The 18,608-nt window shown below is 38.1% G+C and overlaps 1 protein-coding gene across 1 annotated transcript; it reads right to left on the reverse strand.

The window, feature by feature from the left end:
• Positions 1-79: 79 nt before the first annotated feature.
• LOC114477853 (cilia- and flagella-associated protein 251-like) lies at positions 80-18,432 on the reverse strand (the record flags this gene model as incomplete). Its single annotated transcript, XM_028470492.1, has 4 exons — positions 18,391-18,432; positions 14,778-14,790; positions 13,686-13,832; positions 80-978 (listed from the first exon to the last, which is right to left on the reverse strand). Coding segments are annotated over exons 1-4 (1,101 nt in total), but the record flags the coding sequence as incomplete, so codon positions are not given.
• Between the last annotated feature and the right edge of the window lie 176 nt (positions 18,433-18,608).

The following is an 18,608-nucleotide window of genomic DNA, read 5'->3' on the forward strand; positions in this document are numbered from 1 at the left end:
TTTTAGCCTTTTCTTCTTCTTTTTTTTTCACCTTTTCAGCCTCTTTGACTTTTTCCTCTTCTTTTTTCTTTGCTTTCTCCTCCTCTTTCTTTTTTATTTTTTCTTCTTCCTCTGCTTTCCTCTTTGCTTTCTCTTCTTCTTTCTTTTTAATTCTTTCTTCCTCCTCTGCTTTCCTCTTAGCCTTTTCTTCTTCCTTCTTATTTACCTTTTCCTCTTTTTTCTTTGCTACCTTTTTTTCAACCTTTTCCTCTTCCTTCTTTTCTGACTCTTCCCCCTTGTCTTTTACTTGAGTGGCAGCAGCAGAGTCCGTCTCCTTGTCTTCTTCTTTTTCAGATTTTTCCTCCTGTTTTTCGTCAGTCTCCACTGGCTTAACCTCTTCTTTTTCCTCCTCTTTAGGCTCTTCCTCTTTCGTCTTGTCCTTGTTTACTTTTGCCTCTTCCTTTTCTTCTGTTTTCTTCTTGGCATCTTTCTTTTTCTTTTTATTTCCTTTTTTCTCAACCTTATCCTCAACTTTCTTTTGAGCCTCTTTTTCTTCTTTATTTTTCACTTCTTCAACGGGTGATTTTTCCTCCTTCTCGTTAGGCTCTTTGTCTTCACTTTTCACCTCCTCTTTCTTCTCTTCTACTTTTTCAGCATTTTCTTCTTTGTCTGCTTTTTCTTCCTGGGCTTTCTCCACTTCAAATCCTTCTCCTTCAGAGCACTGTGAGCGACGTTTAAGGAAAGAGGAGAAGAGGCGAGAGAGGCCTTTGCCTGCAGAGGTCCTTGTACGAGGCTTCAGTTGCTCCTCCTCAGGTGAGGTAGCTGCATCAGCCGACCCAGGCTCAGATACCTTTTCTCCGGTCTTCTTGCTCGATGGTTCCCCCTCTGGTTCAGACGCTGCAGCCCCTGATGTCTGCTGGTTCTCGGGATCAGCTTCCGGCTCTGCACCGCTGGACTTCTGCTTGCCTTCGGTGTCGGCCTCACTCACGGCACTCGCCTCTGTTGTCATGGTAGCCACTGGAAAGAAGAGGAAGTCGGATTTAGGAAAAAAGGTCATGGTGCTGTACAGGGTGCCAAGGTGCGCTACATTGCTATACTTGGAGCACAACAAACAAGATTAAAAGCAATCAACTAGTAGACTGACTGAGAGCATTGCACTTCACAGGGGTAAGCAAAGGTTATATGCAGGTGTACTTACACTGATGGGGTAAGTAATGTATAATGCTGCCTTTAAAACATATTGTTCAACATGCTTACAAATTAATACACATTTAAATAATCTAGATCAGTGGTTCTCAAACTTTTTTGGCCCAAGTACCCCCTTTGTCAGACTACAACATTTTACTATAGAGCATAATAATGGAACGAATAAGTGAAAACATATTTTAAAGAATCCCATTGTAAATGAGTATAATTTAACAGTATTTTGTGCCTCCTGAATAGATTAATCTATAGATTTTTATAATTTCCTGTCATCTCCAAGACAAACCCTTGTACTTTCAGTTCATGCTCTAATCAAGATCATTTGCATCATCATTATCATGAATATTACTTTTTAACTAAAAATGAACATTATAAAAGTCCATATTTTAAATGCATTTGTGTGTTAATTTTTCTCTTTCTCTCTCTCAAGTACCCCCTGTAATGCCATTGTGTAATACCCCCATTTGGGAAACACTGATCTATATCAGTGATTCTCAACTGGTGGGTCGGGACCCAAAAATGGGTCGCAGACCTGTACTGGGTGGGTCGCGGACAGATGGTCATGTTGGGTTGAAACTTTTCTTTTGACAGGCCTGTTGTGAAATGCTTGTTGCACAGGCAAATATATAGATTTATGTTTAAAAAAAAGATTATATGGATTAATAAGAAGAAATTTGGTTGGTTGAATTCTTAAAAAAAAAAAAGAAAAGTGGGTCGCGATTTAATGACGGTGACAAAATTGGGTCGCAGGGTGAGACCAGTTGAGAACCACTGATCTAGATAACACGTATGTTCTGAACATTTCTTTCCTAGGAGTAGTACAGGAAAAAAAAATAATAATCATAAAACACGATCTTGCAACTCAAACTAATTTTATTGAGTATATAGCCAAACTGCAACCCAGAGATTCTAGTATTACTCAAACATACACACTCAACCCCACGTACACCAACAAAATATGTAATCCCACAATAGCCCTCATTGTTAATGATCATCTATATCTACGTGGATCTCTGATGGAAAACGGTGCCCATCACAACCTCATTAAATCCCACCGACACAAAGGAGGCATTCTATTCTGAATCTGCTTATTAGCACTGCCTGGGTCATCCCTAGCTCATCATCTCACAACCAGCCACCCTGGATAGGCTCAGCATTGTTAAAGAGCCTGAAAGAATGTATAAAATGTGAAAATGGATTGATAATATTTGTCTGCTATGGGAAGACAGGTTCACTGTTAATCTTTCAGTCTAATATGATCAGAGAGTATAATTGACAGTGAATGATGTAGAAGTTGTGTTTATATCAGATTAAAAGACAAAAAACTAAAACAGTTTCTTCTTTACAAAACATACCAACCTAAATTGCACTTTAATGAGCTTGACTTGACTGTGTTTCTCAAATGGGGCAAAGAAATGGCCGCTTAAATATAATTATAAACTTCTAACTTGATTAAATCACACTGCAAACCCTATGCAATCCAACTACACCTCCATAATGCATTTTTTTTAAACGTCTAACTCGATCATCCTGGATGAAGCCTTGTCTAATTGGTGACTAATGGGACTGCGTTTGTGCTTTCCATATGTAGTTCAAGTCCCACTCCTGTTTGTTCGGAGTGCTGTGGGGGGAGGGGTAAAGCTAGACAGGCAGACAGGCCAATCTTCCAGATGTACAGGGCTGCCCCAAAGGGTGCATCTCCAACCGGTCGTACACTTTTCTCTGGATCTGCGCTACGGGACAGCCGGAGAGGAGGAGGGGGTACGCACACCAACCAAATCCTCTTTAGCCCTCCCATTGTTTGAGTCCAGTGACCAATAACTATGCCGCGCAACATAACTAATCCTGAACACCCTTCCCCCCACAAGACCCCCCATAGGCCTATTCCCTAGGTCAGCACACACAAACTCACCCTGGTATGCATCAGTGCCCATGGGCTCCTCTGGGTCTTTTAAATGCTCTGTCATCTCAATTCTGATTGTCAGGAAACAGACACGCGTCTAATGGACCAGCTGAGCTTTTCTCTGTTGCCCACCTCCATTTTGTGTTGCCTAAACTTATCATCCTGATGTCAGTCACCTGACATTATGACAGACGGAGATGATATCAGCCATGCAATGAGATCTATCAAAACAGCATCATTAGTCAGATCTTTCTTACAAAAACAGGATCCAAGCATCATTATATGATGTAAAACTGCTGTAGTGTAAAAAATCTGGCCTGGATAGAGCATAATTAGTGTCAGTAATGAGGTAAATTATAGATGAAGTAGGCCATCTTCCAGAAAGAGTTGCACAAAGAGCTTCTGGATCAGGTGCAAAGACCAGGAATAGAGCTAGGAAATGATTTGGATACAGTGTCTCTCCAGCATGATTGACTTAGTGTTCCACAAAGAAAACTAAAATCCACCCTCAACAAATGATGTAAGCATACATCGCATCTTCACTTTAGTTTGCTAATGTACTGAATGAATCATCAAATAGTGTCAAAATCCACTCAACTCTCTGCTTTGTCTTACATTTATTACAAATTGTGTTACAACTGCACACGTTTTTGAATGTGTGTTAGTGAAATTACAAAAATAGCTGAAGGAGGAGGAGCTTTCCCCTAAAGGTGGAGGAGGTAAAGCATATAAATAGCTCCATCTGCACAAGACACAGCAAGTCATTAAGTGGCCTTTACTGACGCGTTCTATATCTATTCCTGTGCACTGTTTTTTTTTCTTTTCTCACACAACACGCACATGTGCACACGTGTGTGCTCGCACATCTGTTCCAAGAATGATAAATCTGATCCATGTTTTGGTTCAATCAAATAACAATTTCAATGATATCCATGTCTGCGGGACTTAAGCATTAGTTGTGAGGTGCATCTCTTGTTGTGACAACACTATAACACAACAGATAGAAAGCATGTTTCCTGGGTGCAGAGAGTAGGCTTAAGGATTTAGAAGGAGTTTAGAGTTAATCAGCCCCTATGGGACCAAGTGAGATTATCTCCACTGCCTACCTGCCTACAGTATCTATCACTGTCTCCCTCCGAGCTGTCTCACTCTATCCTATTCTGCCTGTGTGAGTGTGTGCGTGTCTGTGTCGATGTGTGTTGGTGAAGGGAGGCGGGGGGTAGAAGCTAAGTGGTGATCCGCTGTGCTGATTCATGGTTTTATAAAGCCCTGCCCACCTGGCTGAAAATCAACAGAAAGAGCTGAAGGCCAAGATATCGGTCCTGTGGCCACATGCTGGCTCCCATTAACCTCTCTAAGTAAACATAGAGACACATGCCAACATACATGCTAGCACGTGCTTTGGTTAGCCCGCACACCTGCCAAGCAACATAAAAATTAAATTACACATTAATGCAACCTCATCGGATGTTAATATTGTGTTAAAGTATAATAGGTTTGTTTGGTTATTTTAATGTCAATAAAATACTCAACTTTATTTCTTATCCAAGCCTGTTTTAGTCACTTAAAAAGTAACTCCTGACTAAAAAGGTTTATTTCAGTCCAGTCCCCACTGAAAGGCGAGCCCAAACTAAGCCCTGCACTAATCGATACACAGATGGTGTGTGTTCGCCCCATGCTGTAATATGAACCGACAGGGGAGAAGAAGTGAGAAGCGTTGAGATTTACTATGGTTGCACTGAAAGCCATTTTGAACCAATTTCCAACATCACTTCAGACAAGGCAGGAGCAATTATTCCATACATTAGCCGACATTAAGGAACAAATGTGCTTTTTAGGATAACCAGATTACACATCAACTGACTCTCAGACTGTTTTGTGTTGGGCTCTTTTGGTGAATTACAAGGACCACTCACTAATGCACAGTTTTATGATTTAAAATGAAATTCTTTAATGCATTAAGTTACCAGCATGTGAAAAAAGTGCACTATTTCTGCCTGTTTAATGTTCTCAAATCTGTTAAATGAAATGACACTGTAGAATGTAAAGCTCTTTACCTAGTGTAAATAGCACTCATACAATCGAGTAGTACTCTAACTGTACTGATGCATCATAACTCCCAAAAGAGGATTAACATCAGCGCAGCTCTTCTGGGACCTTGGTGACCTCACTCTCACACAGCCGAGCCAAAAACATCCTCCTGCATCCCTTCAGGAGCTGCATCTTTGCAAACACTGAAGCTTTAGTAGCACATCAGCACTCGGCTCTCAGATCTGTTGTTGTTTTCCAACCTCTCTCTTTACTTCTTGTGCTCATGTCACTGCCCTACATCACATCTGCAGCACATAACAGATTATCAAAACAGATATTCAACGGTCTCACCCATTGAAACGGGGTTTATTAGATAGGGTGAAGATGGTGAGACTGCTGAGGCGAGCACACACGCACGCACACACACACACAACACACACACAGGCATATCCCTCCCTCAAGCAAATATGGGTATTTTTAACTCATGCAATCCCCATGGGGGAAAAGCAAAACATGTCAAGCAGAAAATAAAATCCAAAGCAAAGCCATCAACCAGAAGAGAATAACATGTGGACATGCGTGCAGTGCAGAGCCATTGTTGGACAAACTGGCAAATGCCAGGGAAAGGCAGTGGGAGTGGTGGGAGATGGAAGAAAGTAATACAATAGTCATCAAAGCCAAAATCTGCACTTAATATAGCAATCAGACATGACTGCACAAAAATTATTAATTCCAAACTGGTCATAATGAACCAAGGCTGCTAAATCTTACATAACACTCAACTTTATTTTATTTTTTGTTGCTGTATTTTTAGAATTACATTTGCTGTGTGATGTAAAAAGATGATTTAAGTGCAATTCCGGGTTCATTGATCTCTTGTTTTTAAAGGACCACATGCAGTGCACATGTGGTAAACAACGCGTCGCTGGTTGCGCGCACACACCAAGCACTTCTTATTGATAGAGATGCTGTTAAATCCTCCACCATGCTCTTCATTACATAAACACTTCATTCCCCCATCTCGAATTTATATAAGTTTAAATTCCATTTGATGCTGGAAAAACTGATGCAAATGATGTAATTTGTAACTTTTCAGCCCTGCAATAAAACTAAAAACAAAAAAGCCTGAGCGGTCCTGAGCATCATCGCTCCGACGCACCGGGGTATTTAAACAATCTGTATGAAAATGGCGCCCAATGGAACAACAAAACATACACTAAGTCATCAGCACCGAGCGCTTAAAATCTCCAACTGTGGCTTACCTACTCTCGGATCAGCATCCAGTGGGAAGAAACGAGCCAGAAATCCCACGCACAAACACTAATAATCCTAGAGCGATCAGAGCAGAAACAATGTTGCAGAGCGACACATGCTTTGTTGTGCTGAAGGTGTCCGATGCTCGTAAAGGGGCGGAGCCAGAGAGCAGACCAGCCCGAGCTCCACAGATGCACCCAGCGATCAAAAACCCCGAATAAAAGTGTTCATTTACCGTCACCTAAAACCATCCATGAGTGCATAATACAATGTGCGGGTTTTCATGTTTGCGACAAAATACTGCCTGTAAAGTTTCAATTCAAACTAGTCACAAGACTAGTGGAGTTTATTGACCTCCTGTTCTCTCATTCTGACACACCACAGTAATGATTAACACAATGTCCACAAAGAGTACAGTGAGAACATAGCCAGTGGTTCTTTCTATGGCTTTAAAATAAAATAAAAAAACAAAAATGCAATTTACACAATTTCAGCCCAGAATTTACACAGAAAAGAAAGGCAACAAAACGAAAAAGAAATAAAACATACAAGTTTTTCTTAACATAGAGTCCATAAAACATTACTGCTAGGGGTGGGACAATATACAAAGTTCACTAGACGATAGGATATACACTGGGTTCAAGATAACGGTACGAGATGATATTTTTAGAAAGGAAAAAAATACTCATAAAAATGCAGTGTGAAAATTAACCATGCTTTTATTTGACTAACTGTGCATATTTACTCTGGGTGTAACCACTAGGGGTATCCAGATCCGATATTGATATCGGATATCGGTCCGATATCAGCCAGAAAACGAAGATCGGATTTCATCGGACTGTATCTAAAATCTCCGATATTGTAACCAATATAATTTTTTTTTTTAATTTATCTTATTCAATTGTAGAATACTACAATATTATTAATATAATATACAATATTAGCAACCACTAAAGGTGGCACAATATACTGTATTGTGCAACAAGATATTGCGATATTGAAACATTATAAGATGCATCATCAAGGGTACGCGTGGCATCGCGAGAGAGGGAGAACAGAAGAGAAATCCTCACGATCTACTGCACCAGTTTGTTGTGCTTTAATTGTATAGTTTTATTTCTCTATTGAGTTAAAAAGGTCATACCCTGAGTAAGTATATAAGTATGTCAAATAAAAGGATGGTTATTTCTCCAACTGCAATATTTGTTTGGTCTACTTTTCCTTTCCAAAAATATCGTATCATATTGTTATCGTGAGTCGGGACCCCAGTTAGAGCAGGATTACTATTGCAACAACACATCATCAGTAGGGTGAAACTAGCCTGTCTCACGACGGTCTAATCCCAGCTCACGTTCCCTTATGCAGTGGTTCCAAATCTTTTTTGTCCCATGTACCCCCTTTGCATTTTTGTCAAATCATGTGTACCCCCCTTCTTATCAAAAGTACCCTCTCCATAATTTCATATGCTTTTTCATTTGTGGAACAGTGGGTTCTCCTAAACCCTTAACTGTCTTAAATATTGGTTCCCTAAGGCTTGATCTACAAATTAAAAACGTGTGAAGTTTAAAGTGAAATTTATATAACAAAAATACCAATGCAACTTTTATGTGATTACTTCAATAGTAAGTAAATACGGTCTCCTATGTAAAATGTAGCTAATTATTGTCTCCTATTGTCAGAAGTATGGTAAATTACAAGAAAATATAATGTTTTATTAATCAATATTAATGATTACAAAAAAAAAAGCCTAAAAAGGAACTGGGAACATTTCCTGATTATTTTTAAATTAATTGTTAAATCTTTCTGAGTACCCCCTGCAATGTGCTCCTGTAGGGGTACGCATACCCATGTTTGGGAACCACTGGTCTATTGTATTGTAAAATCAGTGTATTGTCCAATCCTACCGCTTGTTTTTGTTTTTATTTTTTAACATTAGATGCTTTAATGCACTTCAATCAATTCCACACTGAGGGGTCGTGAAATATAAAACATCTACATTGGAGGTGTCAAACATATGGCCCTGGGGCCTAAATTGGCTCACCAGGGGGTCCACACGATGACTATGCAAAGACTAAACTGAAAGGAAAAGGACAAAGCACTGAGTGATACTGAAGATTCCCAGCAGTAGTTATTGCAGAATTTCTGCCATATACAACTGCAACACAAGCAGAGGATTTCTGTGTGCACGTTCCTAATGAATGTGTTTGGAATTCCAATGTTTTGATACAGTGTGATCATTATAAAATTATAACTCTCTTTACCAGACTCCAAATGTGCTCCTATTGTATCCTAAGATAATTTTTTTCTATCACTCTCCTTCTTTCTAATGTTTCCCCCTAACTCCATCTACCTTGTTTCTCCCACCTCACTAGGGTGTAACACTGCCCTCTTTTTTAACATCTTCTCCTCTAATAAAGTTTAGCTTACTCTTCTTTTGGGACGGCAAGTTATGGTCTTACGTCCACAACCAAGCAATATTAAAAAAAAATAATATTGTATTTTTTGCAAGAAAAAAAACATGCATAGCTGTCACACACAAAAATACACTATATGTATCCAGATAGCACGCATACGTATCGCCAATGTCAGCCTCAGATCGTGTGTCAGCATTCTACTCCTAATGCATCATTTTGTGTGTTTTTTCCCCCCAAAGCGATGATACCACTTATAAAATTGTAGAACTGTAAAACGTCACTTCTATGAAGCTGTTTTTGCTCTGCGGCTAGTGTTAGTGTTATGTGCAAACAATTAAATCTAAATAATTTTGTGAGTTTCTGAATTTCCACTTTCTGGTGCCTATCCTAGCTGACTTAGGGTGCCATTCTCTAATTAAGTAAAGAAAGTGTCTATTTGTACGGTTGCTGTACGGACAACCCCCGGTGCTATTGGTACAGTTACCGAAGTACACATACTTAGCATCTTAGGGTTAGATTTAGGGTAAGGTTTAGTCATAGTCACGTGACCTAAACTGGCCAAATAGGGGCGCTGCGTACAGATAGAATGTCGGTATATTGATACCGCAACCATACGGATAGCCACTGCCTTAAATAAAACAAAACTAACACAAGTATGTAGTCGTACCGGCTAAAAATCTAAAATTCAAAGACAAACAGGCGTACACAAGTGCATCGTGTGTGTGTGTGTGTGCAGATACACATAAGATGTCTGTAAAGACCCAGCATGGTCCCCTCCCATCTGCCTGACCCCATTAGGGACACACGGCTCACAGGCTGAGGGGGGAGTAAAGGGGTTCATTATTTTCCTAACCACACCATCTATAGCACTGTCACCTCAGTTTTACTCAGGCATCTTTATAATAAATGTCTCCTCTCTGCTATCTAGTTACTAATTTTGTTAGAACCACAAATCCAGTTAAATCAATTTTTTTTAGACTTTGAGCAGAGAGCAAAGTGACAAGTCAACACATCAGCAGTGCTCCAGCCTGAACAGCTTGTGTTGTTAAATACTGACTTTAATATGAAGTATATATCCTACATCATTTCAACTTCCTATGATGAATTTTAAACTGATGGAGCTCATCAGTGTGACAGAAAGGAGCGCTATGAGGTGACATATACAATGTGTGTCGCCTCCAGTTGCTTAGGAACCCATGCTGGACCCGGAGCAGGTGTTGAGCAGGACTCAGGAGAGACAGAATTCAGAGGGGAGGAGAATATGAGCGCCAACTTACACACACACACACACACACACACACACACACACACACATCGTCCCGTGAGACAGAGTCAGCCTAAAACCACACACACAAACACACACTCTCCTTGCACAGAAGACACACCCTAAACACTGATGCTCAATCTCCCTTTCTCCTGTCACTCCTCCTAAAAAAAAAAAAAAGGTGCTGTAAAACATGCGCGTATGATGGCGGCGGCACAGAGCGTTGCTCCAGCTGAGTGCATGGAGGTTACGGTTGTTTGGAACATCTTTATCCCTCTCTGGCACCATCCCTCAGTGGTTACATAACCTACAGCACTTCCACCCAATTCATCTCTCTTTGACTTCCAGTACGGAGAGCACATCACACACAAACATTGAGCATCGTCTCTAATGTAAAACAACATGTACAGCTTTGAAAAAAAAAAAAAAAGCTCGGATATGGAATTTTAAGAGTGTGTGTGATGGAGGAATGGTAGAAAGGGTTTTAGTGATGCTCATGGCGTTGAGCTCTCAGAAGAGCACTAACGGGATAGATTGGTAACAGGGCATCAATATTCATAAAGTACCATTATGTTATGAAGTATTTATGAAGCAGCAATGTTGTGTGTTTCCGCCCTTTTTCTTCCAGCAGACATGCTGCTCCTCCCTTATGATGGAGTCACACACCCTTCAATGGGACAATTCTTCAGAGTCTGCATTTGTTGTTTAGCACAGTGGTTCTCAACCTTTCTTGTCTTGTGTACCCCTTGAGCCCTTTTGTCACACCATGAGTAGCCCCTCACTCATCATTCTCCAAAAGTAGAACATAACACAACTGAATATTCAGCGCAAAGTCGTTTTATTTCACCTTCATAAATTGAACAATTAATATTGAGGCATTATCTTCTTATTTAACTCAAATTAAACATGAAATTATGTTGCCTTCAAGGCAATAAAAATGATAAATACAAGAAATAATATTATAGTAAATGTATTATTAATACTGTATCAATAACACTAATATATCATGTTTATATTGTTATTTAAGAAAAATAATAGTTGAAATGAGAAAAAATAGGAAGAAATAAAAATAATAAGTAATATATATAAATAAATACAAAACAAATAATTAACCTGCCTGTGTTATATATAGCTTTTATGACATTTACCACAATAGGAGCTTCTTTGAATACGTCCCCTTTAAACAGCCATTTAAATTTTAAAAACAAGTCACACGTACCATTTTATTAGCGGACTTATAAAATGATTGAGAATATTTTTCTTAGAAAAAAAATCTTCATTTTTCCACGTACCCCCTGCAATGTGCTCACGTACCCCGAGGGGTACGCGTACCCCTGGTTGGGAAACCCTGCTTTAGCAGCTCGATGGAGACAGTAGGCCAAAACATGTTTCCAAAAACAGGCCGTAGAAACTCATTCTAATTGTATCCAGAGGCAAAACAAAAGCAAAGAGTCTGATTCCAAAGCTTGTGTTTCAGTGAAATAGATAAACACGTGTAAATAAATATAAAACACGATTATTCATAAACCTTCAGACAACACACTGAGTTGAGCTTTTGTGCCATGCCACGCTACATTTAACAAATTATAGCAGACATCTGAGGCCAACTGAGTGCACGCTCCATTGTGTTTGATCATCTGACGCCACTGGAAATAGCATCACTTATATTGGTTTTTACTGCCATCTGGTGGGAAGTTAGTGAAGTCATAATTTAAGCCTTCTAATCTCATCCCTATTCCAGTTAAAAACAAATAAAAATGGGACGAAATCAAGAACTAATGCCATTGGTATGAAGACAAAATGATACTTCCTTATTGCAACTGCGCCACATGCACATATATGTGTATTTATTTTTCTAATCCTTATTTTTAACTGTCTTCTACTTAATTATACACTTGTTAAACATTTATTCTTTTATTTGTGATACGTTCTTGAGTTGCTGTAACAAAAGCAATTTCCCCCTGGGATTAATAAAGGAATTCTGATTCTGATTCTGATTAAACCTACATGGAGAAAGATGTTGTACTCTAATAGTTCAACAGCAAAAAAAATAAAAATAAAAAGTTGTTAGAAAGAGGGAATCCCCGCCATTTCTGCTGAGGCGTAAAGCAAGTGTTCAGAAGAGATAAAGAAATGTTTGCGTCCTGTTGCCCTGAACTGACACGTCACTAACCACTCCCAATATGTCTTCACTGTCGGCACCAGTTTTAGCAAAAAATAAACTCTTTACACTAATAACTAGAAGTATTTCTATACAATCTTTTTTTCCCCAAAGATTAGTATTAAAAAACAAAACTCTGTTCTGCCAGAATATAGAAAGAAATGCTAAGGAAACTCAAGTCTTTTTTTTTAATTATTATTAAAAAATAAATAAATTTAGGGTGAAAAAAAGGTTTTCTTAGTTTTTCTCTCAGATGGAAATGTATGACCTTGGTTTGGAAACAAAAATATTTACTCAACAAAATAAAATAGACATTTTTCAGGCTGTATAAGCACGGGCTGATTCTATTTATCATTTTACAAAGCGTCACAAAATGTATATATAGATGTGGTTGTTAGAGCCAAAACTCTGCCAGAGATGTGTATGCCAACCAAACTTAGTATTAGGTGAATATTTAATACTCACTCAGTAGTACAGATGATGAGAGCAGGATGTTGCAGTGCAATGGCATCCCAACAGGTTTCATCCACGTCCAGGCGATTAAAAAAAAAAAAAAAAAAAAAAAAAAAAGTAGACAAAACAGAATTAGTAATGACATACAATACAAAAATACTAAATAGCTGAATTAATGCATCATCATAAATCGGGTGTGATTATTTAACAGAACCAGGTTATGCACAATAATGAATGCGCTTTACATTTGAGATCATAAAAACACAAATTCTTACTGTGTTAGATGAAATCAATACATATTTTCTTGTACTTTTTTTTAAAAATGTATTTCTTTTGAACGAACAAATAAAAAATAGATTAATAAGAATAAATAGATTTCAACAGAAATATCTATTTAAAATAAAATTTAAAAAATGCAATAATAAACACACACACACACATACATATATACACACATAAAATATATAATACACATCTGACTTGTTCGACAAGGGACAGGAAGACGCCTAAGCTTGTCAAGTCACCATTAACAAATGCAAAATTAAAAAATAAAATCTAAATGGACAATACAAATAAAAACTCCATTAAGTTTCTTATAAAGAAAAACAGAACAAACAAACAAAAAAACAACTCTAAATGAATGAATTAGTGCTGTGTTGTAGGGCAGGCTACAGATCATCATGGTTTAACTGTCTGGTTTCTGGTAATGAGGTTAAGCATTTAAGTCTTTGAGAAAACCAGGCAAAACTCAGACAAATGTCAACTTTTCAGCACATCTTTAACTGGTTTAGTTATTTCCACGTAAGACTGCAGCAGTTTACATGTTATTTTGCTTTTCTTTTCTGTCTGTAACGCCACAAATATCTGTGACCCGGTCGTGTTTGACTTTAATCCGTCTGGCTGCTCTGAACTCCGGTCACACTAAACACTGCACTCCGTGAGGACGTAAACAGGAATAATAATAGTAATAGTAATAATAATAATAATAATAATATGTGCAGTATAAACACAGTCACACTGTACCTGAGCGGCGACGGAGGTAGATAGTTCCATGTTCTTCATTTCTCAGCCAAACGTGCAGTAGTTTACCGTTAGGACGTGATAGAGAATGACGCACAGGTTTTCCACAGAAGGCGATGACGCAGCAGTAATGACGAAGCACATCTCGTGCTGGGTGGAGATGAGGAGAGAACAGCGCTACACGATATTTAGGGATTTATCCTCACCTGAGGAGACTTTTAGCCCTCTTCTGGAAAGTAAAAACACCACAACTAACCAGGGTTAGGGTCAATAATTACGTTTTCAATTATCCATGTTCAACTACAATTCAATTACTATTACAGTTACCAGCATTCTTCCAATTACAATTAAATCACAATTGTGTGTGTGTGTGTGTGTTTTGTTTTTTTTAATCCCCTGAAAGACAATAACAATTACATTCTCAATTACTAAAGTCCAATAACAATTAATCACAATTACTGAGTCTGATACAAATAACTTAGCTTCCTGTTAGCATCTCTAATGATAACGGGTCCTAAATCAGCTGTAAGATACACTAAAAATAAACATCTATCATATATTATTTTATATCTATTGGTTACCTTGTTAGGCTTCCTCGTCAATGCAAATATAGGGTTTCATATTTTTTTAATTGGTAAAATGTGAGAAAACTTGATATGAAACATATTTTAATAATTGTTAACAAAAACTGTACACAAAATTGTAACATGGTTCCCCAGTTTTTAGTTCAATTATAATTGACAATTTTTTATAGAATTTTCATGGTAATTACAATTACAAAGTCAATTATCTGAACTAATTTACAATTGAATTATGATTACGACAGGAGCAGAGTTTTAAAATTATAATTACAATTATGATTATGCCATAATTGTAATAATTATAAATTACGCGATTACAACTATAATTGACCCCAACACTGCAACTAACCACTAACATCTTAACGCAGACTGACTAAGTTCAGGTTTGAATCCCGGTTGTATTAGTGGGAATTATAAAGTCACAGGATCAGCTTCAGCTGATCTATCATCTTCCCGCATGGCAGCCTCCACAGGCCAGCAATAATCATACAGAGCCCAAACAGAGAGAACACACCTGTTTGTGATGACTTAAATTTATGATGAGAGCATATATTGTCCTGTGTCCAAACTCAAGGCCCGGGGGGCCAAATCCGGCCCTTCAGAGCATCCGATCTGACCCACTGGAGAAAGTGAAAATGAAAGAAAAAAACATGAATCATTGTGTAAATTACCAACTAATTCAGCTGTAAATTAGTGTTGAGAATTGTTTGAGATAATTTGAGAAACGAATGTTTCTCAAATTATTCGACAAAATCTCAAATTACACATCAAAGAACATTTAAAGGTGCAGTCCGTAACTTTCAGATCCCTCTCTTCCCCTCCCTCCCAGCTGCTCTCTTGCCCTGCCTCCAAACTTTCCAAAGTCCCTCCCACAGAGGAGCTACCAAGCTAACGTTAGCCGGACAGCAACATCACAGTAATATAACATGCACTATTAAAAGCATATTATTGCAGCGCTTCTCTCTCTCAATGTGCACACACCTCAGCAGCAGCAGCAACAACACAGTGTGACTCACAGCAGACCACACGGAGGCTGCAGGATGGCAGCGCGCACAAGAACAAACACATGCACCACAGAGTTCTAGTGTAACAATTACAAATCAAACATAATGTAAATCAAACAGCAGTAATTACCTTTCAAGCAGAAAAGTCTCCATCTTCTACTCCTCCAGACCATACACTGTAAAAAAGACGGCGCTACAGCACCAGGAAAGGGGCGGGGACTGTGAGCAACAACTGTGAGACAGTCCATCAAACACAATCCTGGCTCTGATTGATTATTTTTGCTCGGTTGCAGTGCATTCTGCCAATCTGCCAAAGGCTGCAGGAGCAGCAGGAGGGACTCAATGAGTCTGTTTTTTTTACACAAACTACTAGTTTGATGTAAAGCTGTCCTTACATAGTGACAGCTTTAGCAAATATGACAAAAAGTCACTTTTATAAGAGTTACGGACTGCACCTTTAAAGCTGATATCTGAAGTTCCTGGGAAACGTCTCGATGTCCCGCCTTAAACAGCCTCACTTCCTCCCCTGCCTCTCCCAATCTACCAGAAGCCACGCCTCTACTTTTCTGTACGCACATCTCGGAACATAACAAGGTCACATCAGGTCACATTGATATAGGTCTATGGGTCAGGTAAGAGCCAAAATCATATTTACCTGTTTGCTGTTGTGACGCGCGGCCTTGTTTCCGTGCACAGTTCCACATTCACTTTGATTGACAGTCTCAAAAACAGGAAATCGAAGCCTATTGGCTGGGTGCACTCGGCGATCGTCTCCATTTGTATAGGGGTCTATAGAATGAAGGCGGGACTTATATACATTAATGTATATGAATGACCACCAGCAGTAGACCATAGTAAAAGACTAGTTAGGTGTTTTTTGCATTTCAATGCATTACATGAACATAGATTTCTCAGAAACTCTGGATATCAGCTTTAAGTATCTGTCACTTATTGCTGAGATATTGTTGATTCCTTCCATACTTTATGTCTAATTTGTAACTGGAAGTGCAAACTTGGACACATTAATGTTGAAATTGTTTGTTTTCCCGCCTAAAATCTGCAGCCCACTTGCGATCCAACTGGTTTGTATTTGGCCCTTGAACTAAATTGAAGTGAAGATCCTGCAGGGACTAATATCTGCCATTTACCGCTTGGATATTGTCGTTGCCTTACATACTATAAATCATTGATACATGGGAGTGAAAACTAGGGCCTTTTTAGTGTTAATTTTGACAGTAAGTTTTAGTCGTACACTTTTGACTAAAATACGATGTAGTTTTAATCAAAATGTTTTTCATCATGACTATTTGATTTATAGTGTTTCAACTAAAATACACTAAGATTTTAGTCGACTAAGTTTGTTCCAGGTATAGTAGATTAAAGGATACAGTGTAAGAGCTAATACATTTTTAAAAAGATAACATTAACCTGATTAGTCTACGGAAATTTAAATATATTTTAATATACCTATTGTTGTATTTTTTTTTTAAATATTAGTCATAGTCTATTTATTGTAACTTATTGTCACACAATAAAATGTCGAAGGCAAAAATGATGATGAAAATTTTTAGTCCACAAAAACAATCTGCAGCCCACTTGAGAACAAACTCCTCCATATTTGGCCACTGAATTAAAATGACACTATACTGCTTTACTGTATATGTATTTTTAAAACTATTCAGTTTAGATATTTTCCCTGTGATTTCTGTAAAATAATACTCCTGTTCAAATATATATATATTTTTAGTTTAGGATTTCAAAAGGTTTCTCAACCAACATCTTAACAGTAAATAAGAAAAAGAAGAAGAAACATATTTTGCCATTGCATTCTACAGTTACAATAACCTTAAGAAAAGAAATTGGCGGCAAACAATGTCAAGTACCAAATGTGATGATATTTAATTAATAAATAAATTAATATATGTATGAATTCATTCATTCAGATGTGTGGTATATGAAATTCTAAATAAAAAGTGGATGTGTTACATTCCCTAATCCAGCCATTTGCAGCTCATATAGTTTGGTTTTATGAATATACATGATGTGTGCTCATCTCAGCATCGCTATCACACAGAGCAGCCAGGATCCACCCAGTATGATTAACTTTAACCACTTAAGTTCTGCGCTACACACAATGGAGATAAGAGCAACTGTGTTTTTTGACACGTTCAAACGCATGCTTACACACTGATGCTAAAGCATTAGTCATGTGTATTTCTAGATATGTCATTTGCTGGAATTCTGTCCATACAGGGGAAAAAAAAGGCATTTGTCAAGGTTTGATAGAGCTACAGTAAACGAAACAATGCGGCCTATTCCTGGGACCGCTACTTCCTGATAATAGGTGTAACTTCCTGTGGGATAGATTAATAGGAGAAATCGGCTTTGTCAGATTATAACTTAATTCTGTTCACTGCTTAGTAAACCAGCATCGGACGCAGACAGAAAAACAAACCAACATGGTCTTTGCTTGTGGAAAACGAAAACGTATACCGACAACTACTGTTTGTTGTCACATCATAATAAATCAGCTCAGATTTGCATTACAGTAACACTAAAAAGAGCTGCCATATTTAATAAGTCACTACTCACTAACTTCTATCATACAAGCTTCCATAGGATCAAAATGCAGGACAAAACAAATAAGATATTCTTAATTAAGTAGACAGGACAACTACATCAAAAACTGGTGTGACACTGAGTGAAACGAATCAGAATCAGAAAAACAGTTTCATTACCAAATAGAGTTTTAGATTACCAAATAAAAACAAGAAATTTGTTTTGGTGGTTGGTTCTTTCTATAGCAAGACATACTTCCTACAGGCACTGCACTAGTAATAACAATAATAAGAAATATGAACAGAAATGAAGAAATATGAACATTTATATGGTTAATGGTGTGATAGACCATAAGTTGTGAACAATCCTCTGATACTTCTGTTACTTCATCCATTTATTCTTGGTTGGTTCTTGTGAACGGATTCTCACGTATATAATGAGAGTTCCCTATACTGATATATAGACCAGTGTTTTTCAACTTTGGGGTCGTGACCCCATGTGGGGTCGCCTGTAATTTAATTGCGGTCGCCGAAAATATTTACAGAATTATGCTCATTTGATCACCTCTAGCTCAGATGTGGGCAACAGGAGGCTCGGGGGCCACATGTGGCCTACAGTCTATTTTTGTGTGGCCCCCAAAGTCAATGAACAAAACAATTAAAAGAAAGAAAGTGTCTATTTGTATGGTTGCCGTACGTTTACCGAAGTACGCGTACGTAGCGTCTTAGGGTTAGGGTTAGGTTTAGGTTTAGGGTGGCCTATATAGCAACAATTTTTAGGGT

This window comes from Gouania willdenowi, chromosome 16, assembly GCF_900634775.1.
Source record: "Gouania willdenowi chromosome 16, fGouWil2.1, whole genome shotgun sequence".
NCBI lineage: Eukaryota > Metazoa > Chordata > Actinopteri > Blenniiformes > Gobiesocidae > Gouania > Gouania willdenowi.